Source organism: Giraffa tippelskirchi, chromosome 7, assembly GCF_054371585.1.
Source record: "Giraffa tippelskirchi isolate mGirTip1 chromosome 7, T2T-mGirTip1v1.2.pri, whole genome shotgun sequence".
NCBI classification, from domain to species: Eukaryota; Metazoa; Chordata; class Mammalia; order Artiodactyla; family Giraffidae; genus Giraffa; species Giraffa tippelskirchi.
In genome coordinates this window covers 26,050,557-26,062,968 of record NC_137281.1, presented here as the reverse complement: position 1 = coordinate 26,062,968, position 12,412 = coordinate 26,050,557, and the positions used below count along the sequence as shown (strand labels likewise).

The 12,412-nt window shown below is 57.3% G+C and overlaps 1 protein-coding gene across 6 annotated transcripts in view; it reads right to left on the bottom strand.

Moving 5' to 3' along the window:
* SMPD3 (sphingomyelin phosphodiesterase 3) overlaps window positions 1-12,412 on the bottom strand; it is an 84,662-nt gene that overhangs the window by 4,111 nt on the left and 68,139 nt on the right. For 2 of the 6 annotated variants that reach the window (XM_081512830.1, XM_081512831.1), the window contains exons 1-6: window positions 10,508-10,632; window positions 7,067-8,597; window positions 2,220-2,295; window positions 1,953-2,108; window positions 1,351-1,440; window positions 1,095-1,158 (exon numbers count right to left, since the gene is read on the bottom strand). In XM_081512830.1, the coding sequence (XP_081368956.1) occupies window positions 1,095-1,158; window positions 1,351-1,440; window positions 1,953-2,108; window positions 2,220-2,295; window positions 7,067-8,386 (1,706 nt within the window). In that variant the 5' untranslated portion in view covers window positions 8,387-8,597; window positions 10,508-10,632. Of the gene's footprint in view, window positions 1-1,094; window positions 1,159-1,350; window positions 1,441-1,952; window positions 2,109-2,219; window positions 2,296-7,066; window positions 8,598-9,718; window positions 9,821-10,507; window positions 10,633-12,412 lie in introns of those variants that run through there. The other 4 variants (XM_081512832.1, XM_081512833.1, XM_081512829.1 and 1 more) reach the window with 4 other exon arrangements.

Below are 12,412 nucleotides of genomic sequence, written 5' to 3'. Positions count from 1 at the left end.
AGTCCAGGTCTTCTGACTCCTTGTCTGCCTGCTGCTTCCTGCCAAGTTTTTCTCCAGAGTCCAAGCACCATTGGGAATGAGCCTTCAAGGGACACCCCATCTCAGTGGGCAGTGTTGGGACGAGAGGCACAGCCACCAAGAGACACTACAAAGGCACACCCACCCAGCTAATGCCTGGACAAGTGAACAGGGCACCTGGACAGGCATGGCAGCAAACACGAGTTTCTGCAAGGTCTTTATTAGCCTTGAGATATATACACTGATGACACAGAACATCATTCCATCTCAGAAATGTAATCCATTTCTGTGCTTTGCCTTTGATAATTAATTCCAGCATCAGTGATCTAAGAGTTGCTGATAAGTCATTTGTAAATCGTCATCTCATAAAAAGATAATTTTCTCGGCCTGGGATGATGTTTCAAATTTAGTCTATAATCTAATTAATTGGCTCAAATTAGCTGCAAGGAGCCATTGCTGGGGCTCTGGGCTGTCTCGGGCTGTGAATTATAAATTGGCTCTGCTGCTGGCCTCTCAAATGTGTCCTTTTCAGAAGTCTCAGATTCAAGAATACAGTTTGGCTGGGCTGGATCTGTCTCTACTTTGACTGGCTTGTGTTAGCTCTGTGTTTTTATTTGTCTGATTGGTGGCTGCTGGCTGCTGGTCCCCTGCCACAGATGCCATCCCCAGGCTCTCTGACAGGGATCTCTGCGGCGCCCAGCCTCTCCCTGGGAGGTTGTGGTCCTTTTTCCTGTGCCTGAGGCAGGCTGGGGCTCAGGGCAGGCCAAGCTCTGGTAGAATGAACCCAGACTTGGGGTGCTGGTGTAGGAAAAACCACCTCGAGACCCCAGGTCTCCTCGGGACCTTCTTGGTAAGGCCACCCCTGGAGCGTGAGGTCCACCCCAGCCTCTGCCCAACCCCAACTTGCATCCCTGACACTCTTAACAAGCATCTCATCCCGGGGAGCTGTGGGCTCTCTTCGGCCCACACAGCCCACCTCTCCACACCTAGTCTGGGTCGGTGCTTATCCCAGACCTGGGAGCCGCCTGGATCTGCCTACCCGCCTGACCGTGGCGCTGTGGATGCCGGGCACTTACTTTTGCAGATTGTCAGGGGTGCACACTTCCTCATCATAGAGACCGTCCTGGTCCAGCAGAGTTCCTGGGGACAGGGGGTGAGAGGGGTTACTGTGGGCAGGAGGGGCAAGCCCAGGGCTTCTGCTAGCTGGGCAGCTCAGTGCCCCCTCCCCGCAATGGTGAGGTCTTGGGGAAAGGTCTCTTCAGGAAGCCCATGGGGAGTCAGGCCTCCACAGTGCCTCTCCCACCCCTGCGCCTGTCACCAGCCCCAGCTCACCGATTGCCCATGGCTTCTCCTCCCCAGGCCCCAGGCGGCAGGGGTCCTTGTAGCGTGTAAACAGGGAGTGCTGCTGCTCCAGCTTGTCATCTGTGCAGGGAGGGAAGGAGTGCTGTAGGGCTCAGGGTATCTGGCATGCCCTGGAGGGCTACCTGCCTCTGGTTCCAGTTTGACCAGAGTCACCAGATCCCTGTCCCTCAGGCAGCTGCTTCTGGGTAGGGTCTTGTGTTCCCAGACAGATGGAGCTATGGTTCATCTGTCACTGGCGTTCTGTGTCCTTGAGAATGCCCCCTCTAGCAGCCGTCGAAACTGTGACTGCTACAAAGAGCTGAATACAGACCTGGTGAGTATCATGAGCTAACCTCATTAGTCTGGATTTCAGAGGCTCCCTGCCTTCACTGCCAGAAGTTTATCTGCAGGGCATCTCCTGACCGCCAGCAAGGTGGCCTCTAAACTTTCTAGGCAGGGCAGCGGTTCTTATTCTAGGATTTCTTGAGGGCAGAGAAATCATAGTCTTGCTAAACGTCCCACTTCTGTGCTCCCGAGGAGCAGAGCCCATGCCTCCTCCATGGTCAATCCTAATGGGGAGGATCCCATCTCACCCGAGGAGCAGTTGTCAAAGTTAAAATCTCCGCAGATGACATCAAATGCCACCAGCTCCTCGGGGTTGGCTGCGCTGGACGAGGAGGTAGATTTTCGGAAATCAGCCAGCCAGTCCTGAAGCATGTTCAGCTGCTCACACCGGATGTCACTGTCCTCTGTGGGGTGGAAGCACAGAGAGTTGATGAGGCTGCTGCCAGGACCCCCACCAGGCGGATCCTAGCCCTTTGAGGATCCCACCCCCTGAAGCTCGGGCCCCGAGACCCTACCTGACAGGGCGTGCAGGTGTGTGCAGGAGATGTACCCGACAATTCTTTGGTCCTGAGGTGTGCTCCCCACCTGCACCTGTGGGAGGGAGGAAGTGTTGGTGACGAGGCCTAGAGTTACCATTGCTCTGAGCACAAAGGGAGGCTGGTGATGCCCGACCCCAGCCAGGTCTAACCCTCAGAAACCCAGCTCTGTCGACTTCTGGCTAGCCTGGGGCCTGAGAAGAACAGCACATCGCCTGCTTCTAGGAGCTTCTGCTCCAGTGTGGGAGGCAGATGCATGAAGAAATACCTGCTTTGTGGCAGGGTGAATGCCACCGACAATTAATGCAGCACCTTGTGGGAGAGAGATGCAGAAACCACCACAGACCTCCTCCCCAAAACCCTGCCATCTCCTGACGACCAGAGTGTCCACACGAATGTCCCTCGCTCCTTTGTCCACTCGCGTCTGGTGGCTCCTTCCTCCTCCTCTCGGTCACACCCTGGACCTTATCATGACGTGGAGCCTGTTCCTCTAAAGTCTAAGTCAGGCTCCCTCTAGGATGTGGCCCAGCCAAGTAGCCCAACACCCTCCTCCCCATGAGAGGCCTTGGACCTTGCTTTCTGTCCTCTCTTCCCAGTCTTTGCCTCTCTGGCTTCATGAGCAATCCTTTTATCTGCTTCTTAGCCATGGACCCCATTCGTCCCCAGATCTGGGATGACAGCTGTGGCTGGTGTCTCCATGGCACCTGTCATGGCTGACCCCAGGCTCCCCTGTGACCTCCACCGCACACCCAGCCCTTCCTCCACAGGGGCCTCTTCATTCTACTTGCCCAACCTTGGTCCTTGCCTCTTGTTCTCCTCCACTGGAGACAGAGTCCCTGGCAGGTGGAATGGAGCTGAGAGTTCCTCGCTGACTCCCTGCCAACCACAGGTGACCCTGGCAGACCATCTCCACAGGTTGGAGTAATGAAAATGAGAACCTCAGTTGTACAGCACAGACAACTCAGCCCCCAGTGGTGAGTGTGGTGCAAGCCTGAGCCCTAGTCAGGCTGTGGTTGGGAGGTGAGGGTTGACAACCCAGCCTCGGGTTCTCAGGCCCTCTGCTGGAGGCTCCATCTTCGGGCACCCTGACCAGAGGCCTCTGGTTGGATCCTCACCCTTGTACTCTCTGGGCTTTCCTCCCTCCGAGCCTCAGCTGTCTTCCCCCAATGTTGCTAATCTATTCTGGCCTGGGTTTTCTATGATGACGAGACCCTGAACCCTGGGAAGTCTCCAGGGAGCGTGACCATAGGGGCCAGTTCTTAGCTGAGGTGTGGCAGCATCAGGGCGGGTGCCCCGGCTTCTACTGAGCACAGTTCTACCTGTCCTCCAGCTGACGGTGGCCAGGACTCATCACAGGTCTTCTGCTCTGAGAGCCTCGGGAAGCGTCCATCCTTTCTATTGCTGAAGTCAGATTGGCATTCCCCTCCATGAGGACATTCTCTTTATTAAACACCTTGAGTTTTTCACAGCTCTTCATCCCATTTCCCAGCCTGACAAGGTGTACATCTTTCCTTTTCCAGTGCCCAGGTGGATGGATGTCTGGTAACTTGATAATGGGCCCAGATTTGGGACTGTTGATAAGTTCCTATGTTCACCATTCACTTCTTGCCCACAGTCCAAACCCACAGCTCAGCCCAGTGGTACCCCTGCCCCTGGAATCCCTTGGAAATCACACACCATCGGTGCCCCCTATAGCAAAAACAACACAGTTTAAAACCACAGTGCCCCCAGAGGCCACACGATGGTGCTCTCTGCATCCTCAGGCTGAGGATGTTCTCTTCTCAATAGTAATACTCATGCCCGTCAGTACCAGACCTGCTGCTTCATAGATACGGCCTTACCGGAGCCTTGCAACTATGAGGATTACACTAAAGTTAACACCATCGGTGGCTGGGCTCATGAGGCTCTGGTGACTGAGGCAGGTTGAAATCTGATCCTCACACCCAGCTCCTACCCCTGCCCTACGCTACTTTCTGAGCTGGTGACCAAGCCAAGCTTTTCAGCAGCCAGCCATGTGATGTTTCTAGTGCAGGAGCCCCGCACTCAGCACTTGGTGTCACCTCCCTGTGCCGAGCCCTGGGCAGGGACAGAGACAAATGCTGGGAGGCCCTGCTGCTGAGGAGATCCCTCCTGGAGGGGAGGCACCCAGCGGAAGGTATGTCAGGCCCCCCACCCCCTTCCTCCAGTCAGTCCAAGATCTGCTTTATTATGTTCTGGGACTTATTGATTCCCTGGCTTGAGTCCTGGGGAGCCGCACAGGCTCGTGTTTCACTTGCAAAAACAATCACTGAGAAGCTGTGCCTTTAGTCCTGGTGGGCAAAGACTGTTAACAGAGCAGGGCCCAGAACCAGGCTTTTGCTCAGGAGGCAGAAGCCGGTCCAGTCCCTCCCTCCCTTCTCAGGCGTCTCTCGGACCCCCTCTGAGGATGAGGAGCTCAAGGAGTGAATGGGGAGGTGGGGCTGGGTGGGGAACCCCAGGTGAAGGGAGCAGGCAGGCCCTGCTGGGACTGGCTCCTGAAACCTCACTTATTTCACTCCTCCACGTGGAGAGAGAGGCACGCTCTCGCCCACAGAGATGAGCTGGCTCTGGTGTGCCAGGCACCAATGCGCCGCCCTTGAGTTCTGCCTGACAGGAGAGGTGGGCCGCAAGGCCCTGAGGCCAGGGCTGAGGAACCCGCAAAGGAAAACTGGCTTGTGCTGGACACCACCAAGGTAAGCTCCACTGACGTAGGGTGACACACGGAGGCCGCTGAGGATGCGGCTGGAGCAGAGCTTGAGGAGGGTAGCAGGTGGAGGCTGGGTTCTTCCTGAGGCAGTGGGAAGAGGGTGACAGGAGTCAGACCTGACACCAGAAGGATGGTGGAAGTGAGAGGACAGCCCCAAATCTCAGAGGAATGGTGGCCTGAGCCATGACACTGCAGCTGGACATACAGGGTGGATGGACCCAGAGGTATCTGGAAAGTGAAAGGGAGCCTGAGTGGATTCACTGGGCTCAGGGTTAGAGAGTCCACAGCAAGTCTGGAAATGGAAGCTGCGGAGGCACCCCAGGGCAAGTTCCTGGGGCCGGCTGCCCATGGTAACGACTCAGCAGTGAAGAGTGCTGGCTAAGTGGGGTTGTCTGCTCTGGGAGCTGCCAACCCCCAACTCAGGCTGGGAGCTGGGCAGAATGCAGCAGGCCTGGTGCTGCCAGATTTGCCAGGGTGGGGAGAGGAGCTGCAAACTGGGCTCTATGTGAAATAGCTTGATTTTTAAATGTTGGCCAACATGAGAAATTTTTTAATGGCAGGAACCAAATTAAACATATCTGCAGACTAGTTTTAGATCCAGGAGGTAGAGGCAGAAGTGTTTAAAGGATGAGCAGGTGAGAAGAGGCCCGGAAGGAATAGCCAGAGAGATAGGGGCTGGGAGGAAATTCCGTGGCAGAGGGGCTGGCCCTGATGTGCATGATAGTTGGGGTGCTGGCCTGAGCGGGGAGAGAGGAGAGGTGGTGTGTGGGCTGGGAGCAGGGTTAAGGGGGACCCTGGCCTTTGAGCCATCTGTAGTAGGGCGGGTGCAAGGGAAAGGGTACATTCCCCCAATCCCCGAACTGACAGCATGTCGCCTCCTTCCCCAGAAAGTCACTCCGGCTGTTGAGACAAAAATATATCTGTGGAATGAAACACTGACGAACCACATGCCAGAATGGGGAGGTTGGTCTCCTGTAAGAGGAGTGTCTTCAATTTCAGCATCTAAGGCTATGAATGGAGAGCTGGGGACCCCAGCTCTGCACCTGCTGAGCCACACAAGAGGCCTAAACACAGGAGTGGGGGGTGTCTGGGTGCTGAGCTGGGGCCCTGGCAGGCTCCGTGCAGATGATCCACCTGGGCCCTCACTCCTGGCAGGAGCTTGGCTGACAGGCGGCAGCTTCCTGGACAGGCTGAGCATGGTCAGAGCTGAGGCCTGGGGATGAGCGCCCCGCACACTGGGCCTCCCCGGTAGCCTCGCCAGCCACCTCCATCATGGACCCCTGCTAGCAGAAATGAGAAGTCTCAAGGGGAGTGTGGAGAGAATCCACACTCGAAGCAGTTGCTGCCTCTAGGGGCAGAAATGCCTGTTCTGTAACACCTGGCCAGACGGGGCTTCAGAAAACTTTGGAAGCACCAAGAGCAGCTTTTGGATAGGGAGCAGAAAGTCGACACGCTGAGCATGTCAGGCTCAGGAGAAGATAATGTGTAATGACCAAATTACCGTGGTCTAAAAACTCCTCCAATTGCATCCAAATTAGCAGAAATAATTATGATTCACTTTAATTAGTGACTCCGGAAGTGAAGCCTGGAACTGGTGGGCAGAGTGCCTGGCATGGCAGCTGCATGACAGCCAGGAGGGAGAGGACATCCCGGCTGGGAGGGGTGGTGGCCTGAGGGAGCGGCTGTGGTAACAGCCGGGCCAGAGAACTCTGCCTGCAAGCTGCACCCGCTTGTCTGCAGTGATTCAGAGCAGGGGCTCCCTGCCGCCTCCTCTCAGCACCATCTGCCACCTTCACCACCGGCACCCTGAGAAGCTCCAGGCCTTGCCCCTCCCACATGGCTCCCACCACATGAGTAGGCTCTACGTTGCCCACACTTTACAGACAGGGCAATGGTGACGGAGAGATCACCCAGTCTGGAGCCTTGGCTCCTGTCCGTGTATTCTTATTTCCCTTGTCTCTGAGCCAGGGGCCCCTCAATTCAACTCCATGAAAGGCCTTGTCTGCCCCTTGCCTTCTCAGAGAGAGAGGCCCGCCCCCAACCAGCTGCAGCCTGCCTCCCCCCACCCCAACTCTGAGACCTGCTGGTGGAGGCCTCCTACCTTGAGATACAGCGCTCCCTTCGAGGCCAGGCTGTCGGAGAACCGCCCGTTGGGGTAACAGTGATAGGCCACATCCATGATGGGGTAGCGGCTAGCAAAGAAGAGGCCGCTGTTGAGACACTTGAAGCTGCAGCAGCCGTGGCAGCCATACACCCCGACGTCGTAGAGGATGTACTCGAAGTAGCCATGCAGCTGGTCTTTCAACTTGGCGGCCGCCCGCTTGTCAAATACCTCCTGCAGGCACAGGAAGTCCAGGTTGGCAGGGAAGAAGGCTGAGACCTCGTGGTCAAAGGCCTCATCCGGGTGGCGCCTCCTGCGCGCGGCCGCCTTCTTCACCACTGAGGCCTTGTATGGGAGCTTGCTGTTGGTGCCCGGCTCCCCACTGCCACCATCAGCCCCAGCCCGGCCCTTCACCAGGGACTCCCTGGAGGCCGAGGGGCTGCCCAGGCTCCCAGAGTCCCCATCTCGCTGACTGTGGTTGGGTGTCTGGCCCCGTGGGTCCCCACCAGCCCCGTTCCTGGCCTGGCCCCCACTGGGGGGATCGACGGCTTCAGGGGGCCGACCCCCCTCATCACCACCGATGCGCACGATGCAGGCATCCTCAAGGCTGCCTCCGTCAGCTGGGTCCCCAGAGGCCAGGCCATTGGCAGCCTCGTCACTAGGATGACGCCCGCTGTCGCCCTTGTACTCCACAGAGGCCGTCCTCTTGATGCTCCCGGGGACAGCCCGTGGCACACCATCACTGCCCTGTGGAGACACCAGGCTGCTGAAGCTGGCGGCGCTGATGGAGGTGTTGGTGGGCGAGTCGATGTAGATTTTGATCTGGGGTCTACTGGCCCCATTGCGGATTCTCTGCCCGATCTCTTTGGCACGGGCTTGGGTGTTGAAAACATTGTTGAGCCTGGCCAGCGAGTCCGGGAGGAGGCAGAGGTTGGCGGTGGCGAAGCAGAAGCTTTTGCCAGGACCCGTACCCTTCCATTCGCTGAGCAGGGCCGCCCCACCAGTGGGGCCCTTGTCCTCCAGCCGGGAGTAGACGTAGGGCCGGCGGGCAGACTGCAGTGGGGACCAGAGGAGGAAGCCAAGGAACGCGAAGGGCAGCGAGGCAACCAGGAGGGCCAGGTAGATGGGTGTGAAGAGCACGGTGCAGAGCAGCTGGAGGTAGCACGGGTCGTCCGCCCGCTGGCGCTTCTCGTAGGTGGTGGGTATGAAGGAGGCCAGGAGCCGGTCTGCCAGCCAGTAACACGGGAAGATGAGGGCCCAAGACACGGCGTGCAGGGCGGACAGACAGCTGTTGGGAAAGGGGGTCGTGTACAAAACCATCGCAGCTCATTGGGCACCGCGGCCAGCCCTACTACATGGTGTCCCTGGCAGCGAGAGCACTTTCCTGGGTGGGGCGGGTGAGTAGGGGAGCAGCTGGAAGAGGGTCACCTCCTGGTGAGACACGACTCTGGGTGGCCAGTGGTGTGTGTCGGCCAGCCAGTCATGGTTCCTTCAGTGGGCCATGCTGGGCCACCAAGGCCTGCTGGAGAACCTGCAAGACAGAAAGTGTGGTTGCTGTTTAGTCACTAAATCGTGTCTGACTCTTTGCAACCCCGTGGACTGTAGCCCACCAGGCTCCTCTGTCCATGGGATTTCTTAGACAAGAATACTAGAGTGGGTTGCCATTCCCTTCTCCAGGGGATCTCCCCCACCCAGGGATCAAACCCGTGTCTCCTCCATTGGCAGGTGGATTCTTTGCCACTGAGCCACAAGGGAAGCCCAAGACAGAAAGTGAGGGGCTTTTATTCATCTTTAGTGGGGTAGATCAGATGCTGGGCCATTGCCCCCCTCACCCTTTTCCTGCCTCCTCTGACCCTACCAGGACTGCTCCGAGGACCAGGCTGGAGCCAGCAGGCTTATATGGGGGTGTTTGGGGCTAGAAGGCAGCCTGGCACTCTTTGCCTGTGGGCAAAGTGTTTGTTGGTTCTCTTGGAGGAAACTGACTGATGACGTGACTGTCTCTAGTTCATGTTTTTTTGTGTTTTTTTTGGCTGTGCCTTGTGACTTGCAGGATCTTAGTTCCTCGACTAGGGATTGAACCTGGGTCTCAGGCATTGGAAGTTCAGAGTCCTAACCACTGGACTGCCACGGAATTCCCTAGGTGACCATTTTGACCTTGTGACCTAATTGCTTAGAAACTGGCCCAGGATTTGAGTACAGGCTGTGGGTGTGCAGAATGCTGGCCTGGAGCAGCCTGAAGCCCATCGGGAGCCAGGGGTGTGTTTAGAACAGACGAAGGGTGAGCCTGAGTCAGGAGCTGTGGACACAGCTACCTGTCACCAGGTGCCCACTGGGTCAGGACGGTGAGGGAACAAACTGCAGAGAAAAGGGGCTAGAGGGTCCTGGGGCAGAGGGCAGTGTGGCTGGCAGGACCCCTGAGAGGAGGGCCCCCCATAACCAGGCTCTCACTGTGCCCCAACCTGCAGCATCAGACCATCTGCCTTCCCATTCCTGTAGGAACCCCCGCCTGACGGGGACCCAAGCACACAGCATGGCTCTTCCCAAGCTCCAGAATGCTCAGCGTCACCCAGTTACAGGGGACCCTAATGGTCCCTGTGACTTCCCCCTTAAGTCCCCAAGATAAGCCCCAGGGCCCAGCTGAGGCAGAACTACCAGAGTAAGTCCACCCCAGCCGGTATGAGAGCTGCCATGGGTTTTAGAGCCGGCCCAGGGCCCCACCTGGGAGAGGCCGCAGGTGTATTCATTATGCTAAACGTAGAATCAATAGAAACAAGATTCTGGAATGTTTACCCAGCTTCCAGGGAACCAGGGTGATCGTTCTGCGGTGCAGCTGGTACAAACATAACCCAGAGTTTTCATGACCAGATCAGCTGGGGAACTCATTTCCTGTTCATCATCTCACTGGCCCAGCTGGGCTGCTGTCGTGGCCCCTTGGGGGTCTGTATCCCCGATGCCATCCATCCTGGCCCCATGCCCTCCCTTCCTCCTGCCTTCCTGGCCCACCTCAGCTGGGAGTTTGATGTCATCTGGACTCTGCCCTCTCAGTCCCCACATCCCATCAGTCCCTGCTACCCATCCAAGCCCCTGTGGAGCCCCCTGCTGCTCCAAGACTGCATCACATGCCACCCACATTTTCAGCCTCTTCCCGATCAGGCCATCCTCCACAGGATGGCTGGAGGGACTCTGATCTGATCAGGTCACAGACGCCTCAGCCCCACAGAAGCCTCGCTCAGCCCCTGTTGGGCATTGCATCTCCCCAGCGACGCCCACCCATGTCTGCAGCCCTCTTTGTGTTCACCTTCCAGCCTCCAGATGTGATTTCCTGCCCATGCCCTGCTGTTTCCTCTGCCTGTCATCTAGTTCATCTCCCGTCTTCTAAGACTCTGCTTAAAAATCACCTCCTCAGGTCCTTCTGTCCCCCCAGCCAGGTGGGTCCGTTACCTCCACTGGGGGCTCCCATGCCCGCTGTGCGTGGCCTGCTCTCTGCAGTTCTAGATCACGACTGTGCGTGAGATGAGGATGCTAACTTGTGGAACTGGGGGCTCCTTGAGAGATGGAGCTGCACTGAGGGCGCCGGGGCCCCTGGAGTTGCGTCAACAAGAGCTCAGGAAACAGGTGAGTAAATGCAAGTCAACCTGCCTTGCGGTCTAAGGAGGGGGAGTTTCCGTCACCCAGTTGCTGTCCTGCAGCCACCATCTGACATGAGGGTGAGGCGCCCTCCCCAGAACAGAGCTTCATGTTGAAAGATAAACTTAAGCTGGTGGTTGTGTCTGGTTCTATAGGATGCGTTTCACAAAGATCTTACTTTAGAGAAAATCGCTTTGAAGCAAACACTGGAAGGTTACATTTCAAAGCAGGTTTGTCTACCCAGACCACAGCCATCTGATTAGGAGCCCCTCACTCAGGTGTGAGCAATGGGGCTGCCGGGTGGTGAGGCCAAAGAGCCGGCCTGTGTCCCGTCCCCCCAGCCTGCTGTGGGGCCTGGAGACTTGGACTCAGCCAGTGGCTTTCACCACCTCCCCCACACCCAGCCCAAATCCTGGCCTCTGTAGGCCAGACCCCGGGTTGCGGGGTGTCCTAACCCTGATGGCCTCAGCTGTTTCGGGGGGCCTGTAAACTTGGGCCAGACTGGTGGGCTAGGGCCCCAAGACCAACTTTGTAATGACAGTGGTTGAAATTGGAGGGTTTGCTACAAGCCTGCTGACCCTCTGTGCTGTGGTCTCCTCTAACCCCCCAGCAGAGCAGTGTCACCTCTGTGGCTCAGGCTTGGAGGGGCTGGTGGCCCAGGGAGGCCACACCTGCCATCTGACACACTCACTTGTTCTGCATTTAAATCCCAGCAGTTTCATGTGAGTTTAACCTGGAGTTGGGTTGACAGCCCACTCATGTGCCCATGTAGCCTGATGGGTTTGCCCCCACCACCTCTGGCACACAGCGTGTACACAGACTGGCACACGTCATCGTGTGGAGCTGCCAACTTCAGACTGGCTGGAGCTAGAGCTACAGGAGAGGACATGGCCTAGAGGAAGAGCCTGCACGTCCTGTTCCTATGGCTGGGGAGGGTGCGGGGATTGTCCAGAGGTGCCCCAGCTGCCACAGCACCTGCGGTTGGTATCAAGGTGCTGAGGGTAAGGGACCAGGCCAGACACCTGAGGACCCCAGGATGTTGCCCCAGTGTCACAGAGCAGGCCCCTTCCGATGTCTCCCTCTCCTCTTTCCTCCTCTGTAGCCTGAGGTCATCAGCCTGGCCCAGCCAACACCATCTTCCCGTGAACACTGCCCCATCCGGTACCATCAGTCTCAGACCACAAGCCCCAGACCCACAGTCTGCACAGCAGTCAGTGGAGCTTTGGAAACAATCTGATTATGTTCTCCCTGTGGTGGTCTCATTGTCTTGGGGGACAAAGTCCAGCCTTCCAGTCTCTGTCTAGGGGTCCTCTGTGCCCCTTCCTTCCCTGGCCAGGTAAATGCAGCCTCGCTTCATAAAAGGCTTCCTGAGAGAAACTGTTTAACCTTCTGTTCTGTGTGGCTCATCCCCAACACTGGTCAGGGTTGGGAGCTGCTACTGGCTGGGACAGGGCTATTGGGTGGGGGGTGGGTGTCCCCTTGCAGCTTCCTTGGGTCCTCCTCACTCCTGCTGTGGCCCCAGGAACCCTTCTGGGCAAGTTCCCTCCCCAGCCTCGCTTGAGTGGTAGGTGTGACCTTTCTGCCTCCCCTGGGTTGGTCATAGGAATGCTTTTTGTCCCCATTCAGGCATCGATGGGCTGGCAGCCCAGAGAACTACGGTGCTTCTCCAAGATGGGGTAGATCCAAGCACCCTGGGCCTTCATGGTTCCCCTGGGTCCC